Consider the following 20,727-nt stretch of genomic DNA (forward strand, 5'->3'; position numbering starts at 1 on the left):
ACATCTCAAATTTCACTCAAATAATTGCTGGCTTTCAGTCAGGAAATAATTGTGTTCCTTTAAATAGCACCATAGGAGGGGTTGTTTCACTGATATAATTTTTGCTTTTAATTAAGAATTGATTGTTAAAAATAAGTTGTATAGAAGTGCTCCAGTCGTTTGGGAAGATAGTGTCGAGTCCAAGGCTCCTGGCTTCCTTGTCTTAGTGTACAAAGGGCTCACAGTGACATATTATTTTAACCTCTCTATGAATCATAGAATACCACGTTGGAAGGGACCTCAAGGGTCATCTGGTCCAACCTTTCCACCGTGCAGGGTGGTTTGCCCTTCCAAAGTGCCCACTTCCCCACTCAGTGTGGTATCATCAGCACGTTTCATCAGCCAATGCTTGATCCCACCCTCCAGATCATTCATGAAGACATTAAACAGCATTGGGCCCCCACTCATGACAGGTTGCCGGTTCGAAAATGACCTATTTACCACCATCCTCTGGGTGCAGCCTGTCATCCAGTTCCCCACCCACCGCAGAGACCACTTGTGTGGACTGTAACACATCAGTTTCTCTAGGAGGTGGCTGTGGGAAACAGCACCTAAAACACTGGAGAAATCCAGGCAGACAACGTCCACTGCTCTCCCCACAGCAACCAAGCAGGCTACTTTGTCATAGGAAGTGATCTTGACCCAGAGGCATTTGAAAGGCTTCCACAATCACCATAGTTGACTTCTATACATTCAAGGCGCTCCTTAACATAAAGCACTACTCCTCCTCCTCCTCTTCTGCCCTGTCTCTCTTTACAGAACAGCCTATAGCCATCCATCACAGTCCTGCAGATGTGTAAATTATCCCACCATCTTCCAGTTATTCCTATGATATCACAGCTTTCAGACTGGCTGTGGAGCTCCAGCTCCTCGTGTTTGCTCCCCAGGCTGTGAGCATTGGTGTACATACATTTGAGGTGGCTGGTCTTCTCGTTCTCATCTCAGGGGACAGCTAAGGAATGTTTGTCAGTCCTTAGCTCCCAGAAGGCAGCACACCTGTCCTGACTCCCTGTCAGGTCAGCAGATGGTGCCTCAGCGCCCCTTAACTGACAGTCACCCACTGCGGTATCCAATGTGTGCTGCTGGGCCAGTTTCTCCTTGCAGACCTTGCTCATGGGCCCCTGGGCTGTGGGCCTGCGAGGAGGGTGCACGGCCCTTCTCACCCACCCTCCTGCACAAACTGCTGCGCCCTCTTGATCCCTGTCTGCACAGCTTGTTCACAACCCTCCTGGTCACTAGTGCTCGCTGGGGCTGTTTGAATCTCCTGCGGCTGCAACGGAGATATGGAGGGTATATAGGGATTCCATAAGACTTTGCTTCAAGGGCTTTAGGAGAACAATTTGCTCTACTGTAGAACTGTCGGGTTTATCAAGCACTTTGAAATCTGTGTGTAGGCGCTGTCACAGAAGAGGCAAATGTTATACGCTTACTGTATACGTCACATACGCACACCTTGAATGGGTTTTGTGTGTGTTTACAATATCCTGAACTCAATTAAAGTTTCGGCAGGGAAGTGGCTCTAAAGCCACTGGTATTCACCCAAGTTCCCCATCAGGCAGAGTGCTGTATTTGGAGCTTACCTGTTAGGTGATGAGACCTTTGTAAGCACCTTTGTTTATCAAACCCAACTGATTTACTCTTTGTAAGTGATGCTCAGGTAAAAACCCAAACCCCAGCCCTATAAATAAATCCAGAATGCTAACAGTACCGGTGCTTACGTCTTCTTTCTTGATACTGTTTGGTCATGGAGAGAGAGCTGGAGAAAGGAAAGGTTCGATGCCTCATGGTGTGAAAGTCACCTCAGTGCACAAAAGCCACGGCTCAGCGTTACTGTCTCACTGGCTCATGACTTGGTCCATGCTGAGAGGTCACATCCTGAGGTTGCCACAGTCCCCACACTGCTACATATAGAAAAAGTCAGAAAAGACCTTAAATGTAAGTTAATATTTGGGGCTCAAAACAGACGGAGGCATCCAGGTACGTTGTGGCAGCACAGGTGTCCTGCTAAGCTCCTGCTGCTGTTATTTTCTATTGCTGCTTGAAAAAGCATGTACTTTAGTTCAAGAGGATGGTCGCTCTGCTCCTCAGCCTGTCCCCATGCAGTGCCCAATTCTCATGGGCATCCACACCACCTGCACCTCATCCATCACCTCCCGTCTCCAGCAGCCTCTCAGCATGGCCGAGCACTCACACAGCACCCCTTTGAAGCTGTGAAAGGAGAGGAGAGCTGATCTGTTCTGCTCACACCCAGAGATATTTTTTTGTGTTTATTTTTGCCTGGATTTTAACATCCAGATTTGCAAAAGAAAGGCTGGGAGAAAAAAAAGAAAAATAAACAAGGCGGTGCAACCCAGTGCTGCCTCTGGCTTTTCTGGTGACCTGGAGACCCCCCCACTGCAAAACACAGGTGAGAGCCTCTTTGGCTTCAGGATGGGGGTGTCCTGGGGGGCACAGCAGCCTTGGTTCTACTGGAAGGATGCTCTCAGCATCTCTCTCTGCTTCCCACCAGCCAGACCGCGGGAAATGACAGGAATTGCTGACATTTTTCTGCAGCTACAGGCAGTTCCCAAGGGCAGCAGTGAGGTTTTTCCACTGCCATATGTGCTCTGGGCGGATGGGTCCAAGAAGACCCCGGGCCCACAGGGACACAGCGCTCAGAAGGACTCTATCCCTTGTAAGACACCCTCAGAAGTTAAATATGCCCATTATTCAAGGGCAGAGCAAGAAACAGCAGCAACCTGCAAAGGAGCAGCTACTCCTCCTCCTCCTCTGTGCAGGGCTCCCAAGGCCAGACACCCACAGATGGGTGCTGGTGCTGCCTCACCCTGTGCACTCTCACTTGGGTGCTGAGTTACTTGGTACTCTCTTCCTTTGTGAGTGATGGATGAGCAGCAGGCAAGTCTGAGGGGCTGTCAAAGTCTTGCAGTCAGGTGTAATCCATACAACTTTGCAAATCGTTGCAGGGTCCGCTACTTACTGAGAAAGGCACATCAGGCTTCTGCCCTGGTGCACCCTTGCTGCCTTACCACTTGTTTCTTTGTCAATGAACTTGTCTGCTTCCCAAGGCTATTTCTAAAGCTGGATTCAGCAGGAATGCTGCAGGTTGTGGACCCTGAGGCTAAGAAGCACTGTCTCCATGTACAAGGTTTGACCGTGGTGACGGCTATGTGAGATCTGAGAGAAAAGTCAATCTCACTTTGCCTGAAGGGGCTATGGTGGCCTGGCAGAATCTGCTCAAAGGCAGCAGAGCTGCCAAAGCTTTTCTAATAGAACCAGGCAGAGCATATCTGGCACTCTCACCACATTTACTATGCAACGATGTAGATTACGGATCTCTTGTTCTCCAGCCTTTAATCAAAAGTGTGATTATACATTTACCAGACAGCAAATAACTCCAAGGATCAAAAGTTAAAGAGAAGCACAGATTGCTTAAAGGCGCAGAGCTGGTGCTCTTCCTTCAGTGTCACCAGCGGTTTTCTTTGTGGGCAGTACTCACCAGGTTTCTGCAGAAATGGTCCCGGTGCTTAGTGCTCATGCACGAGTCACAGCGACGCTGGTTCTGCTCCTGTCCATGCTCAGCTTGGCTGCTGGGGGGAAGCTGCTGGTGGTGCCGGTGGATGGGAGCCATTGGCTCAGCATGTGGGAAGTGTTGGATGGTCTGAAGCAGAAGGGACATGAAATAGTTGTCGTAGCACCTGAAGTCACTCTCCACATAAAGCCAACAAAGAATTTTGTTATGAAAACGTACCCAGTGCCTTTCACGCAGGAAGAGCTGGATCGCACCTTCTGGAGAACTGGCCAGAATGCGTTTGAAGAAGGATCTTTTCTGGAAAGACTTTTTAAAACACATGAACTACTGAAAAATTCCTCTGCCTTGTTCCTGTCTACCTGTTCAGACTTACTGTACAACAAAGAGCTTGTCGCATATCTTAAGGAGAGTCAGTTTGATGCTGTCTTTACAGATCCTTTCCTACTCTGTGGGCCGATACTGGCTGAGCATCTTTCACTCCCTTCTGTGTTTTTTTTGCAACGCTTACCATGTGATTTAGACTTACAAGCCACTCAGTGTCCCAGTCCCCCTTCTTATGTCCCCAGGGCATTCACAGGTCATACAGATCGCATGAACTTTCTCCAGCGGGTGAAGAACCTAATATATGACTGTCGAGGGTTAAGATTGCGGGGTGACAATAAAACCCTGGCAGATGTATCGTTAACCCCCTCTCCCCCCCACTTCCCGCTTTTTGCCCCTCCCTCTCCCCCCTTCCACTCAGGAGAGGCGATTGGAAGGAAAAAAGAAGGACAGAGAAAAGAGAGTTGGAAAAATTAAAGATGTTTTACTAATGCTACTAATAAGAATAGAGAAAATAATACAAAATATACAAAACCAATCTTGAAAGTCTCAGCAACTGTAGAGCCTGCACCCAAAGTCCTGGATTAGACTCCACAGCCAACCAGAGCTGGATTCAGTCTGTCACTAGGCCTCAGTTCACAGGGACAACCAGCAAGGTCCTCTCCTAATGTCGGTCATGAGAACAAGAGGGGAAAAGAAGGGCCGAGATCCTCGTGATCTCCCATTTTATATGAAGTATTCACGTGAATGGAATGTTATACACAGTTGGTCAGCTGTCTCTCGTCGCCCCTCTCGCGAGATGTCCATCCATGCTTATCAATAAGTTTGCATTCCATTGCTAGGTTTTACCAAAACACGTGTCTGGTTCTCCAGGAAAAATGCAGTTAATATGAAGGCTGTAGCTGACAGGCAAAATTCACTGAAAGAGAAACTTGTTTTTAACAAAACCAGGACAATGACATCCCAAATTATATTCTCTGTAATTTTGTTTTTCAACCGTACGCAACACTGGCTTCAGAATTCCTCCAGCGGGATGTGACTGTGATGGATCTATTACGCCAGGCTTCCATTTGGCTCTTGAGGACAGACTTTGTTTTTCAGTATCCGAGACCATTGATGCCCAACATGGTCATGGTTAGTGGAGTAACTTGTGCTCACAAGAAGCTAACACAGGTGGGTCATACTCTCCTTTTTCTTGTCCTTCTCGCAGGTTCTCACGTACCCTTGAAAATTCGTAAGGTAGGTTTAGTTAGAAAAGTCTCTTTCTGTGGGTAATTGACAGTAGCAGGATTTCAAACTACTATTGCTTTGCAAAGAGATACCAGTGCTTGTTTCAGTAAAGACATCCTACTGTCACAGTATAAAGACAGATAAAGAGCTGTGTCTGGAATTAGCTCTGGGAAACTCGCCGTTGGCCTTGCGCCTCTGCTCAAAGCCAGCTTGGACATTAGAGCAGGTTGCTCAGTGCCTCATCACCCAGGGCTGTTGATGTGCTGCAAAGGCAGATTTTCATTTCAAGAGACCTTCAACACATCCTGTGGACCAACTTGTCATTGCTGATTTCCTCTACATTCCTGTCTTTTTTTCTTTAAAGAAGGATTCTCTATGTTTTGAAATATCATAGACCCCTTAAATACTTTCATTTGGAAGGTCATTTGCAGGACTCTCGGCCAGCCTCCTAGTCAAAGCATATCCAGTTCAAGTTGTTCCATTCCATGTCATATTGAATGTATTTGAATACTTCCTATGACCATTATAGTGAAAACACTTCAATATATCTAAAATTTATTATTGTATCCAGTTCCAATTTTCCATGTGGCTGCTTGTGTCTGTTGCCTCTTGTCCTGTCACCGTGAGTCCCTGAGAAGAGCTGGGTTCTGTCTTCGTTATGCTCTCCCACAAGGGGAGTTGAAGACAGCAGTAAGATCTCCTGGCAGCCTTCTCTTCTGAATCCTGAGCAAGCTCATGTTTCTCAGTGGTCCCCAGCCCCTAACCATCCCCTTGGCTTTTGCTGGACCTGCTCCAGCACATCAATGTCTTTCTTGTACTGGAGAGCCCCAGACTAGGTACATATCTTCACATGTCTCCCAAGTGCTGAACACAGAAGGATCCCCTCCTCAGCCAGCTGGCTGCAGTCTCACCTGTATAGCTCAGGACAGTATTGTCTCAAGGATGCAGGCCACACTGCTGATTCTTATTTATCTTACTTATCTTCTTGTCCACAAAGACTCCAGGTCATTTTCTGCAGAGCTGCTGTCTGTCCATCTGGAGCACAGCCTGTCCTGTGGCACTAAAACAGGCTGCAGAAAGGGACTGTATTCGTGCCTGAAACTCCTTCCTCTCAAATGAAGTGTTCTTAGATGTTATAGTCCTTCTTGCTGGCTTATGAGAATCACCTTTTTTATTGTGCCATATGGAGAACCTTTTTAGGACACACTTGGTATTAGCCTCAAAATGTGCTTGTCACACCCAACTACCTTCAGCAAAGGTAGACATCCATGAACCAGATTTCCTGTCACTCTTACCTGCTCCACGACGACTCTTCCAGGCTGCTGCACAGCACGAAGAAAACGTTCAGAGCTCTCTCTGATCAAGTCTGCTTCATTTGGAGTCTGAAACAGTTCCTCACCTATGAACTCTTATGGCCCTTCTTGAGCAAGGACCACATATTCTGTGGTATCATTGCCTTCTAAAAGATCTTTGACCTTGAGCTACTCACCTATGGACTCTTTTGGAGTTGAGCTCCCCTCTTGAGCAAGAGCTGCATATTCTGCTGCATCACTGTCTACACAAAGAGGTGTTTGGTTAATGTGTTACACAAACTTTGGTGACACCACTGCTTGGCGTGCCAGCTCCTGCTCAGCGTGTAGAACATCGCGTGTGAACTCCAGGCACAGTGACTCACCTCTAACAGCCCTGATCCAGAAAAATCCCTTTACAAACAACTGCTACCTCTGCAAATGGAAAGCCCCGCTAATTGTTCTGAATCATTTAAGATAACACAAATGCACGGAAGTACTTCTTGCTTTAGATCCCTTGATAGTACTGTTATAAACGCCTTTATCACAGTTTAAAAAGTGATCTTTGAACGCCAACCTCTGTCAGTAAACATTTTGTGGAGACAGAGATTAAAGACCACGAAGTTATAAAGACCACGAAGTTATAACTGAGGTGCAATGATATTTTGCTTTCATATGTGTGCGACAGAGATCAATAATGTGCATGAATACCCCAAATCCTAGCAGGGTAGGCAATCAAAAACAGTAGAGGGAGCTCCTTCCACATTTGTGGAAGAAAGCGTAGAAGAGGATGATGGGAAACAGAAACCTTCAGGAGTGTAAGTATCTACCCTCTTTCCCTAACTTGTTCAAATCTCCCTAGTGGGCTGTGCATATAATGCAGATGCCTGTCATTTATTGCGTTTTTCAGACCGCGGTGGTGTTGCAACAGCAGAAGTTATTGCTGAGCTTGTATCACTTTTACTACTGTAGACTCAGGGCTTTTGCTTTGATAACTGGTACAGTATAGAAACAAATCCGAAGATAAACCTTATCAACCCACTGGATATCAAATCTCTGTCAATTCATTGCTTCCCGTTTAGGCTCTGAGAGCACAAGTTAATCCACAGGTCAGACTTCTGTTCCAAGTTCTGCGTCCAATCAGTTGAGCAGACTCAAGGCAGGGAGTTCATCATTAACTGTTTGCTAATAAGATAGAGAATGCTCAGTCAGCTGATACCTCCCATTCATAACTCTGTTCAGCCTTTCACTGTTAGACATCGCTGACTGCTGTGGGCCCAGTTGCTTAAAGCCTTCACTCTGCAGAGAAGACAAATCCAGTCTTTACCCACAGTTAAAAATTACCCTTGTTTCTGCCCACCATCGTACAGTCCGTTAAACATTAAACACTCACCTTAGTGAAGAACAAAGTGCAAAATATGCCACGATTCATTCCTCATCCCCTACAGCAGTTTTGCAGCTGGTTAAAACTTTGCTGACAGCTCACAGAAAATGGCTTCTTCAAATCCCGGATTTAATCCTCTTGCCTCCTGGGCTGTGTTTTTCCTGCTCCTGTGGACCTCTTCTGAAGGAGGAAAGCTTTTGGTTGTCCCTATCGATGGCAGCCACTGGCTCAGCATGCGCCCGGTTGTGGAGCGGCTCAGACAGAGGGGACATGAAATCACGGTGCTTGCGCCAGAGATAAATTTGCGGATAGATTCATCGGTGCATTATAGCATGAAAACGTACTCTGTGTCTTATACCAGGGAGTATGTGGAGGCAGAATTTAAAAAGCTGGGGTATAGCAGTTTCACACCCCAATCCTTCTTTGAAAAATTCTCAAAAATAGCAAATATTTCAAGCATGTTCTTTGATTCCTGCAAACATCTTCTGTCTAACAAAGAGCTGATTGAATACCTTGAAGAAAGCAAATTTGATGCTGTCTTTATGGATCCTTTTTTCCCATGTGGACAAATAGTGGCTGAACACCTCTCCCTACCTTCTGTGTACCTCCTACGGGGACTGCCGTGCAGCCTAGACTTCCACGCCACCCTGTGCCCAAATCCTCCTTCTTACGTTCCTAGGTTCTACACTCGCCACACAGACCGCATGGCATTCCTGCAGCGCACCAGCAACCTCCTAGCTAGCCTGAGCAGTTCCCTGGCTTGCAGCTTTCTTTATTCACCATATGACGGTTTGATCAGGGAATTCCTCCAACAAGAGGCCACAATGCTCGAGCTGTTCAGCCATGCATCTGTTTGGCTCATGAAATATGACTTTGTCTTTGAGTACCCCAGGCCCTTAATGCCTAATATGGTCTTGATTGGAGGCATAAGCTGCACTCAGGAAAAAGCATTACCACAGGTTAGTTACCTTTTTTTACCCCCTCTAGCTTAGCTATGACTGCACCGTTCGCTTTCACCGTTGGGTGGAGCTCCTGGCAGTAACAAATAATAAGAGAAAGAGTGAGGTAGAAGTGGCTAGGAAAGCATTTTGCACCTCTGCATCCCTTGGGCAATGAGGAATATGTTATTTTGTGGGAGGCCTCCAGATTCCCACAGAAGCGTGCATGAAAAGGTGGGCTTTTCCCTCAGTATTTTCCAGCAGCCTATTTCCAGTAATTCCATTTTGTATGCCTGTTTATAGGACTTGGTGCTAGCTGGGGTAATGCTATAGTCTTCTGCCCTTGAGCAGAGGACCATTTCTGCAGGAATTTCAGACAGTGGCAGACCTGAGTGAAACCCCCATTACCCAGTGAAGGAGCGAGAGGTCTTCTGTGCAAAATACTCGTCCCAGATCTGGACTGCAACTATGTTTTGCTAGAACTATGGCCAGCTTCTTAAGTATAGAATATCTGTCACTTTCCCCAAAGAAATCCTCCTAATTCTTAACGCTTTCTCTTATTTTTCAGTTAATGTCTACTGCAGATATTTCATAAAGGTCATGTGTAGCACCCACCTATGCAAGCAGAGCCTGGTTAAAAAGACTTTAGTACAATAACCCACCTATTTCCAAAGCAGTGTTACAAAAAGTTTCTTAATGGTAGTGGCGTTCCTGAGGAGAGAGTCAGACCTTGGTACACAAAAACATTTAAAGAAAGGAGTAAAACTGATGTGACTGGTCCCATAGAGAATAAACAGTGCTAAATATGATCTGAAATAGCCATACCCATTCCACTGCATCAGGAAGTGCCGAAGAATTTCGTATCAAAAGCACATTGGTAATTCAAGGAGGATTTTGCAGTTCCCAGATGCCTGTGAGTTTACACAGAACTGCACTCCCAAACAGATATCTATGGTGCCTTAATGTAGAGCACGTCTTCTGAGAAGTCTGCTAAGACACAACCAAGCCCTGAAATTAGAACTGCGTTTCACCTTGCTTGCCCCCAGGAGAGCACGACGTCTGCTCTTCGGGATGTGGCTGTCACCACACCTTCTATGGCTCCTTCTCTGTGGGATCCAGTCTCAAGCAGAGAGCCTTGGCATTCTGGTCAGCCACAAAAATACATTATGGGGCATAAACTAAGAGGGTCGATCCCTGTTATCCCCTCAGACCTTAGATATAACTTTTCAGTTGCCAGACTTATAGGGACATTTAGTTCATTTTATTCCACTTAACTCTGATGCCTGCAGTAATTCCCTCCAGTTTTGTCTGTCCTTACCTGGCCTTATCAAATATTTTGCTAAGGTGCAACATTTTTGCTCCAGCCTTTGGCTGTTTTTATGCTTCAACAGAATCCTTTTGTTCTTGAATTCCAGTGGCAGATCTCCTAGTCCTTCTCGTATTTTAATCAAACAAACAAAACAGATTAAAAAATTGGCAGTGATTCAATATGATTATACTCAAAGCAGGCCCAAAACATGCAGATATTAGAAGTTAGAGCTTTCTGCTATCAGAACACTTTGCAAAACTCTTCATTTTCTCTTGCAGCTACATGGTCTGAAAAGAAGAGCATCAACTCCAAATCCAGAGCACCTGACTTGTAATATATGTGAAAATAAAGCACAATATATTCACCTGGGTATTGCTACAGGATCTTGTTTAGTGCACAGAAACTGCTGTCTGTGAGCACGCAGGCTTTGCTGCATGAAGGTTTTAGAGTAAATATTTTCTCATGACCATACTGTATTATGGCTCAGGCTTCAATTCTGCAAACACTCACACACCTCCATAACTCTGTTCATCCACCTGTGCCGATTTTTTTTCACCCAGGACTCATTTTCCTATAGAGAACTAAATTTCCTGATCATAATCTTGATGTGTCAGCTGCTCATTTTATTGCCTTCCTAGTTTTGTGCAAATGTGACGAAGTACAGCACGTAACGTGGAAAGGACTTTGACTCGGGATGCACTCTGTGTTGGCAGGAATTTGAAGCTATTGTGAATGCCTCTGGAGAACATGGCATTGTTGTCTTCTCGCTGGGCTCCATGGTCTCTGAGATTCCTATGAAGAAAGCCGAAGAAATTGCAGATGCCTTGGGCTCTGTCCCTCAGACGGTACGGTTTCCCTCTCCCAATTCCAGCACAGCAATTCAATGCTCTCTTCAAATACAGTACATGATTACCTTTGCTTTTTGGTGTGCTTGGTCTTCCCTTCTTTCTCCTGCTCCCTGATGCCAGAAGGAAGTATCAGCCCAGCTGCTCCGCAAGACAGAACAGCTTTTGTGCATCGTGGAGGTTTTTAGCTGTGCTTTGCAAACCCACTGAGGAGCAGCAAGAGACCAGTTGCTGAGAACTGATGTTGTGCTTACTTGTCTTGACAGGTTTTGTGGAGATACACGGGAAAGGCACCACCCAACCTGCCAAAGAACGTGAAGCTCGTCAAATGGCTGCCACAGAAGGATCTTCTAGGTAGGTCTGAGATACCCTGAGTGACTCCAGCGTGTTTCTTTTAGTCTGATACTGCTGCGGTAAGGCCCCATGAGCATCATCTCTGCTGAGTCCCTGTGTCACTGTGGGTCACAGGATTTAGTTTTGGCCCTTGCTGTTTGAACCAGAGCTCGTCCCTTAGAAACTTACCTGGTTGCAACTTCAAATTTGCCAAATTATGAAACAACACTGTTTGGAAAGGTGTTCCACCAATTGACTCTACTCTTTCTGTCAACAACGGGGGTCTTTACGTCTGACTAGCCAGCTGTGGGGTGTTGTCATGTTTTTGTCTACTGGACTGAAACTAAAATTTAAGGAGCCCGAGAGAGCATTTCCAGGCGAGTCATCAGGCTTTGAAGTAAGAAAATAGTACATGCTGTTGGCAGGTGTACACTTGTTTGTTAGACAACAGAACTCAGCTGTGGGCCATCTGAAAAGCCAGCAAATGGAAGACATGGTAAAAAAGTAAGCGACGGTAACATCCTCCTTAACATCACTTGGCTCTGATTTCACTCAAAAATCTGAGAAGCTTTGGAGGATTATCCAGGGCTTGCCAGAGATTACCCAAACCAAGAAAGGGCTCTACAACCCAAGGTTCACTCAGTCCCTTGTAATGCCCCATTCTCTGCAGCCCTGAGTCTGTCCATAAGTAATGATACATGTGACAGCCCTAAGTTCTTGTTTTATGACTGCCAGTGCTAATTTTGCCCAAGTTCTTTCCCCGGGGATGCATTACTGTGACTTAAGAAACCAAAAAGCTAAGCAAGTCTTTCTTTCCTCTACAGCTCACCCTAAGGCTCGTGCCTTTATTACCCATGGAGGCTCACACGGTATCTACGAGGGCATATGCAACGCAGTGCCAATGGTACTAATGCCGTTATTTGGAGACCAGATAGACAACGCCAAGCGAGTAGAGTCACGGGGAGCAGGACTGATGCTGAATATACTTGAAATGACTTCACAGGACATATCCACTGCCCTGAAAGCAGTTATTAATGATAAGAAGTCAGTATATAGAAAAACAGCTCTTCTCCTTTTACTGTTGTGTAACACCAGCACTCTGGCTTCCAGCTTAACAGAATGCTAATCTGTTCTTATATGCTTTCTTATATCAAAGCTACATCACTGAGAAGCTGATGCTTACCCAGGGTTAACCTTGTCCTGTCCCTGTAACAGCACTGTCCTTCTCACTGCCCAGGATCATAATCATTAGGTGACAAGAACTGGCTGATGTGAGAGGATGCAGGTATCAGAGAACATGGGTTAGAAGTGCAGTAGAAGAAATCAAGTTGACAAAAAAATATGTCGCCTGCTTAAAGTCAAATTTACCAGGCAGTGACCTAGAGGGTTTTGATACAATGTGGTAGAAAATGCAGTCGGTGAAGGCAGATGTGGCACACTGCTTTTGTTCCCCCAGTCAGTGGTGACATGAGTCAGTGGGCAGCCTGAAAAGATTGAAAGGCTCAGCTGCCTGGCTGGTTTTCTTTGCATGAGGCTTGTCCAGAGATGCTGCCTGCACAGCAGCAGGAAGAAGGAGACAAGTTGCAGTGCCTCTGTATAGTCCTGAGGCTGTTCTGCATCAAGAAACTTTGCCCTCCAGCTGGCAGGGTTCCCTAAACATAGCTATTATCGTTCATTTATTTTACAGACTCGTTTTCTCAGTCATTTCCCCCCCAACACACACAGTGCTCATGAGGAGCTGTATGAGCACAGTCAGCTGCTCCCTGGCTCAGCAAGGCTGGACAATCCCAGCACAGAGCAGTGAAAATGTGCTTGGGGTACACTGAGGAGGTACCTGGAACCACACTAGACATTATGTCTTGCAGACAGCATGCCCAACGTGTTTTAAGGCATCACAATGAAGTGAAGCTGCAGGACATAGGGAATAGAGTGTACTATCAGCAAGTTTGCTGATGACACCAAGCTGGGAGGAGTGGCTGACAGGCCAGAGGCTGTGCTGCCATCCAGAGACCTGGACAGGCTGGAGAGTTGGGCGGGGAATAACCTAATGAAATTTAACAAGGGAAAGTGTAGAGTCCTGCATCTGGGCAGGAACAACCCCAGGTTCCAGTATAGGTTGGGAAACTACATATTAGAGAGCAGTGTAGGGGAAAGGGACCTGGGGGTCCTGGTGGACAGCAGGATGACCATGAGCCAGCACTGTGCCCTTGTGGCCAGGAAGGCCAATGGCATCCTGGGGTGTATTACAAGGGGGGTGGTTAGTAGATCGAGAGAGGTCCTCCTTCCCCTCTACTCTGCCCTGGTGAGACCACATCTGGAATATTCTGTCCAGTTCTGGGCCCCTCAGTTCCAGAAGGACAGGGAACTGCTGGAGAGGGTCCAGTGTAGGGCAACAAAGATGATGAAGGGAGTGGAGCATCTCCCGTGTGAGGAAAGGCTGAGGGAGCTGTGCCTCTTTAGTCTGGAGAAGAGGAGACTGAGGGGTGACCTTATTAATGTTTATAAATATATAAAGGGTGAGTGCCACGAGGACGGAGCCAGGCTCTTCTCGGTGGCAAACAATGATAGGACAAGGGGTAATGGGATCAAGCTGGAACACAAGAGGTTCCACTTAAATTTGAGAAAAAACTTCTTCTCAGTGAGGGTGACAGACACTGGAACAGGCTGCCCAGGGGGGTTGTGGAGTCTCCTTCTCTGGAGACATTCAAAACCCACCTGGACATGTTCCTGTGCGACCTCACCTAGGCGTTCCTGCTCCAGCAGGGGGATTGGACTAGATGATCTTTTGAGATTCCTTCCAATCCCAAACATACTGTGATACTGTGTGATATTGTGTGTGACATACCTTCCTCTTCCCCACTCCCATTCTCTGTTGGTTTTAGGGCCTCTCAGTCCTTGGCATCCTCTCCCCCAGTGTGTTTCTAAGAAATGGCACCTTTTGCCATGGTTTCCTAACCACTGTTCTTGTAACAATACCTACTACTACTAATTACAATAATAATAGATCGTGATCTTCAGCTGGATGGCTTTTCTACACCCAGTCACACATTTCAGCCAGGTACTTTTACCCCAAAGATTTTGCTGACAGCTCAAATTGAGCTTTTTCTTCTTTTCTCATACCTTTTCTCCTTTGTTTAATCATTGAAAACAGCACTTTTCTGGGCCTGTATCTTTCCCATGATCCTTCTCATGGGGTGGGAGGACACCACCAGAGAAGTCTCCAGTGGGCCATCAGACAACTAACACTGCATCCCTTTTTTCTGGGGTCTCAGTCTCAGCAGCACGAGTCACTGAAAACACCCAACATCTTTCCTTGGCAGGTACAAAGAGAACATCAAGCGCCTCTCTGAGCTTCACCTCGACAGACCCATCCACCCCCTGGACCTGGCCGTGCACTGGGTAGAGTTTGTAATGAGACACAAAGGGGCCCCACACCTGCGCCCCGCTGCTCACGACTTGAACTGGGTCCAGTACCACTCCCTGGACGTCGTCACATTCCTCCTGGCCGTGGTGCTCCTCTCCCTCTTCATTTCTCTGAAGTGCTGCCTGTTCTGCTGCCGCAGGTGTTGCTCGAAGAAGGGAAGAGCAAGAAAGCCAACCAAAGCAAAGTCTCACTAGCAGATGGAACCGGTGGTAGGGAATAAGGACTCTGCTCCAGACCAGAAGGATCAGGAAACATCTCAAATTTCACTCAAATAATTGCTGGCTTTCAGTCAGGAAATAATTGTGTTCCTTTAAATAGCACCATAGGAGGGGTTGTTTCACTGATATAATTTTTGCTTTTAATTAAGAATTGATTGTTAAAAATAAGTTGTATAGAAGTGCTCCAGTCGTTTGGGAAGATAGTGTCGAGTCCAAGGCTCCTGGCTTCCTTGTCTTAGTGTACAAAGGGCTCACAGTGACATATTATTTTAACCTCTCTATGAATCATAGAATACCACGTTGGAAGGGACCTCAAGGGTCATCTGGTCCAACCTTTCCACCGTGCAGGGTGGTTTGCCCTTCCAAAGTGCCCACTTCCCCACTCAGTGTGGTATCATCAGCACGTTTCATCAGCCAATGCTTGATCCCACCCTCCAGATCATTCATGAAGACATTAAACAGCATTGGGCCCCCACTCATGACAGGTTGCCGGTTCGAAAATGACCTATTTACCACCATCCTCTGGGTGCAGCCTGTCATCCAGTTCCCCGCCCACCGCAGACACCACTTGTGTGGACTGTAACACATCAGTTTCTCTAGGAGGTGGCTGTGGGAAACAGCACCTAAAACACTGGAGAAATCCAGGCAGACAACGTCCACTGCTCTCCCCACAGCAACCAAGCAGGCTACTTTGTCATAGGAAGTGATCTTGACCCAGAGGCATTTGAAAGGCTTCCACAATCACCATAGTTGACTTCTATACATTCAAGGCGCTCCTTAACATAAAGCACTACTCCTCCTCCTCTTCCTCTTCTGCCCTGCCTCTCTTTACAGAACAGCCTATAGCTATCCATCACAGTCCTGCAGATGTGCAAATTATCCCACCATCTTCCAGTTATTCCTATGATATCACAACTTTCAGACTGGCTGTGGAGCTCCAGCTCCTCGTGTTTGCTCCCCAGGCTGTGAGCATTGGTGTACATACATTTGAGGTGGCTGGTCTTCTCGTTCTCATCTCAGGGGACAGCTAAGGAATGTTTGTCAGTCCTTAGCTCCCAGAAGGCAGCACACCTGTCCTGACTCCCTGTCAGGTCAGCAGATGGTGCCTCAGCGCCCCTTAACTGACAGTCACCCACTGCGGTATCCAATGTGTGCTGCTGGGCCAGTTTCTCCTTGCAGACCTTGCTCATGGGCCCCTGGGCTGTGGGCCTGCGAGGAGGGTGCACGGCCCTTCTCACCCACCCTCCTGCACAAACTGCTGCGCCCTCTTGATCCCTGTCTGCGCGGCTTGTTCACAACCCTCCTGGTCACTAGTGCTCGCTGGGGCTGTTTGAATCTCCTGCGGCTGCAACGGAGATATGGAGGGTATATAGGAATTTCATAAGACTTTGCTTCAAAGACTTTAGGAGAACAATTTGCTCTAGTCTAAGACTATCAGCTTTATCAAGCACTTTGAAATCTTTGTGTAGTTGTTGTCATAGAAGAGGCAAATGTTATACGCTTACTGTATACGTCACGTAAGCCAAGCTAGACGCACACCTTGAATGGATTTTGTGTGTGTTTACAATATCCTGAACTCAGTTAAGAATTTGGCAGGGAAGTGGCTCTAAAGCCACTGGTATTCACCCAAGTTCCCCATCAGGCAGAGTGCTGTATTTGGAGCTTACCTGTTAGATGATGAGACCTTTGTAAGCACCTTTGTTTATCAAACCCAACTGATTTACTCCTTGTAAGTGATGCTCAGGTAAAGACCCAAACCCCAGCCCTATAAATAAATCCACAATACTAACACTAATGGCTCTTATGTCTTCTGTCTTGATACGGACCTGGACGCTTGTTTGGTCATGGAGAGAGAGCTGGAGAAGGGAAAGGTTCGATGCCTCGTGGTGTGAAAGTCACCTCAGTGCACAAAAGCCACTGCTCAGCATTACTGTCTCACTGGCTCATGACTTGGTCCATGCTGAGAGGTCACATCCTGAGGTTGCCACAGTCCCCACACTGCTACATATAGAAAAAGTCAGAAAAGACCTTAAATGTAAGAATATTCGGAGGCATACATACGGAGGCATCCAGGTACGCTGTGGCAGCACAGGTGTCCTGCTAAGCTCCTGCTGCTGTTATTTTCTATTGCTGCTTGAAAAAGCATGTATTTTAGTTCAAGAGGATGGTCGCTCTGCTCCTCAGCCTGTCCCCATGCAGTGCCCAGTTCTCATGGGCATCCACACCACCTGCACCCTGTCCAGGACTGATGCCAACTGTTGCTTTTCATCCTTTGCCTTTCCCTCCCCACCTCCTGCCCTTGGTAAACACATGGAAACCTCTTCTTTGGGCCATGCAGAGGGAGTCCCCACGGTGCATGAGAGCTGATCTGCTTTTAAAATGCAGCTTTTGCAGCTCCACACGCTCCTTAAGTGACAGCTTCTGCGGTCCCCATGGTCCAGGGGACAGCAGGGCGTCTGGAAATGACACCCAGCGAGACCTCGCAGTGCCCATCACACCACCAACCACACTGGTTTCAGTCATCTCTGAGCATGGCGCTGACTTCCAGCAGCTGTCCGATGCACAAAGCACTTTAAAATGTTCTTATGGAGATGTCCAAGTACACTGCTGCAAACAGGCTCTGGATTGATCTGGTGACTTTTTCTGCATGGACAAAAGAAAATCCCCTTCATTTCAGATCAGATGAATAGAATTAAAAAAAAAAAGTCATAATTGCAGCTATTTGGGGCTTTTTTCATTCAACTCAAAACCTTTTGTGTAGGTGGAGGAAAGGAACTGAAAGGGAGGAAGAATCAAAATGCCCATCCCAGGGCTTTAATTTAATTTTGAAAGACCTTTAAACACATCCAAAGCAAAACAGCAAAAAACAGGTATCCTCCTCCTCCTCTCCTTTTCCCTTCACTCTCCTTCGCCTGACAAGTTTGTCCTGCTCCTTATTTTCCCTTGGCTCACAGAAGAAATGAGGAGAGAGGGGCCTTAGGCGACATGTGGGGCCCTCACATCACAACATCGTGCCCAGCAGAGGACACTACGATATCACTAATGGGAAAGAGCACAGAAAAGGCCATGCTTCCCCACCAAGCCAGCCCAGGTGGGCTGGTGGAAGTTGATAGCAACTTGTTTATCCACCTGTGCTCCCGGAATATGGACTCTGGAATCACAGAGAGGATTTTTAGAGTGAATTAGGGGCCACACAAGCAGCTTCAGTGCAGACGAAAGAGCCGAAGTGGCTGCAGCATCACCACAACACGACGCTCCAACCCTTCTCAAGTGAAGGGTTACGCTGGGGATGCTGTCCCCTCTTATTGTCCCTTAGTTAGGTGCTGTATAGAGCTGTGCTGCCCTTTTAGCAGGACAGAGAGCCCCAAGGCTCTGCTTCCCTTATCAAGAGAAGGAGAAGTCATTTGCCATGGTGTATTTCTAAGCAACAGAGCTGAGACTGAGTCACTTCCCAAAAGGGGCAGCTGAGGCAGGGCCGGCCCTTGCTCTTCTCCCTGAGCCGCACAGGTTCCACATCACCCCAGGGCTCTGGGCACTGCAGGCTGAGCTTTGCCAGCAAACCCTCCAAATTTGTTTTTAAACACCTGCCAGACGACAGCAGCCAAAATCCCTTCACTGCCCTTGGAGAAAGGAGGTGTAAACACCTCCCACCTCCAGCAGCCTCTCAGCATCCCCAAGCACTCACACAGCACCCCTTTGAAGCTGTGAAAGGAGAGGAGAGCTGATCTGTTCTGCTCACACCCAGAGATATTTTTTTGTGTTTATTTTTGCCTGGATTTTAACATCCAGATTTGCAAAAGAAAGGTTGGGGGAAAAAAAAAAATAAACAAGGCGGTGCAACCCAGTGCTGCCTCTGGCTTTTCTGGTGACCTGGAGACCCCCCCACTGCAAAACACAGGTGAGAGCCTCTTTGGCTTCAGGATGGGGGTGTCCTGGGGGGCAGAGCAGCCCTGGTTCTGCTGGGAGGATGCTCTCAGCATCTCTCTCTGCTTCCCACCAGCCAGACCGCAGGAAATGACAGGAATTGCTGACATTTTTCTGCAGCTACAGGCAGTTCCCAAGGGCAGCAGTGAGGTTTTTCCACTGCCATATGTGCTCTGGGCGGATGGGTCCAAGAAGACCCCGGGCCCACAGGGACACAGCGCTCAGAAGGACTCTGTCCCTTGCAAGACACCCTGAGAAGTTAAATATGCCCATTATTCAAGGGCAGAGCGAGAAACAGCAGCAACCTGCAAAGGAGCACCTACTCTTCCTCCTCCCCTGTGCAGGGCACCCAGGGCCAGACACCCACAGATGGGTGCTGGTGCTGCCTCACCCTGTGCACTCTCACGTGGATGCTCACACTCAGACCTGAAATTACCTAACTTGATTTCTTTAAAGATCTTTTGGGTGGCTTTGTAAAAAGTAAGTACCTACTGCTGCCAACAGCCAGCCATGACTCCTGTCTGGAGATTTTCACAGGAGGTCACAAACCACCTTTCAGCCTTGTTGCTCACTGTGGGAAAGCACTGGAAGCTCGAGACGAGCAAACGTGGTGTGCATGGCCGCTTCCCAAAGGTATGTAGGTGATGGATGCCAACCTGCCAGGAGGAGCACCAGCTTCTTTAAAAATATAAGACCAAAATCCATACCCACATGCATCCACAGACAAGGCTGCTTCAGAACAATAGGTGTGATGATTGCGATGGTCCAGAGTCCTGTACTCCTCCCTAAAAGCCTGCAGAGCAGCACAGGGGTAATGCTGGTATGGACAGTACCACGCAGCCCTTCACGGTCCCCATGGGAAGTGGACAAGGCTGTCCCAAAACATACCTTGGTCCCTGCATCCTTCTCCAGAGCCAGTCCTGCACCATCCCTGCAGACCTCCATGTAGCATCCCCATGGGTGAGCCTGGGGCCTGGCACTGGAGATGTCCCCTCCTGTGACATGCCGTGTGACAGCCAGCTCCGGTCTCCAGCGACACCTGGAGGATAGTGAGGAGCTGACACCAGCAAGCCAGGTACTTTTAGCTGGAATGGCTACACAGCTCTCTGATTAATTATCACCTGCAGAGGTGTTTTCAGGAGTTATTTATAAGTGAGCTTGATGAAACCTGGGGAAAGCAATTGCCAAAGTGAGCCTGGCATAAAATGCAGGACAGCCTCTCCCTCCCCAGGCAGGAATGTGCCCTGCTGAACACAGAGAGGGGAACAAACTGCTCCAGCTTTAGCATTTAAGCTCAGTGAGCCAGGTTAAGCCCATGTGGGAGCTGGGCTCAGTCCATAGCTTAGTCCGTAATTGTGCTGCTGGCTACCAGGACTGAACCAGGCTTAGAAAGGAAAGAGAAAATGAAATCTCCATCCACAAGTGTTTCCTCACTGGCTGAGGATGTCGGTATTTCTGGGAGAGGTGATGTTGCCTCCAAGATCATCTTTCATGGAGCAAACTCCTGCCCTGCCTATGGTGGGTGTCAGGGCTCACATTAACCATCACAAAAAAAGCTGCTATCTTGTGATTCTGCTATGACAGGTAGTAGCAAGTGCTCCCAGCATCAATTCCCTTTCTATTAAGGATGGGTGAAAGGTTTCATATGCAAGATCTGATTGCTTAGGATGATAAAAGCAAGTCATCAGCACGGGCTGTTCAGGCATCAGCAAATCCCAAATCCCTCCCAGTCAGATACTGGCTGGCTTATCTAACCACGTGACCTCTCTTCAAAAGCCAGCCTGAACAAATGGAGCAGATTTCTTCCCTCAAATGCTACCATAGATTACCGTTGGGGGGGGGACATGGTCACCCCTTTTCTGGGGCAGATCCAAGCAAAGTGCATCTGTTTCCAAGGTGGCCCATTGCTCTCTCCCAGCAAGGCACCAGGCTGCATCCCAGCGA

The 20,727-nt window shown here is 47.5% G+C and overlaps 1 protein-coding gene across 1 annotated transcript; it reads left to right on the forward strand.

The window, feature by feature from the left end:
* Positions 1-7,899: 7,899 nt before the first annotated feature.
* LOC308041800 (UDP-glucuronosyltransferase 1A1-like) lies at positions 7,900-14,835 on the forward strand (the record flags this gene model as incomplete). The annotated part of the gene is made up of 5 exons (XM_080346709.1): positions 7,900-8,751; positions 10,753-10,884; positions 11,151-11,238; positions 12,042-12,261; positions 14,538-14,835. The coding sequence occupies 5 exons, from the start codon at positions 7,900-7,902 to the stop codon at positions 14,833-14,835; spliced, it is 1,590 nt and encodes a 529-aa protein (XP_080202835.1).
* Between the last annotated feature and the right edge of the window lie 5,892 nt (positions 14,836-20,727).

The sequence above is a fragment of the Nesoenas mayeri genome, assembly GCF_963082525.1.
Source record: "Nesoenas mayeri genome assembly, chromosome: 6".
Lineage (NCBI taxonomy): Eukaryota > Metazoa > Chordata > Aves > Columbiformes > Columbidae > Nesoenas > Nesoenas mayeri.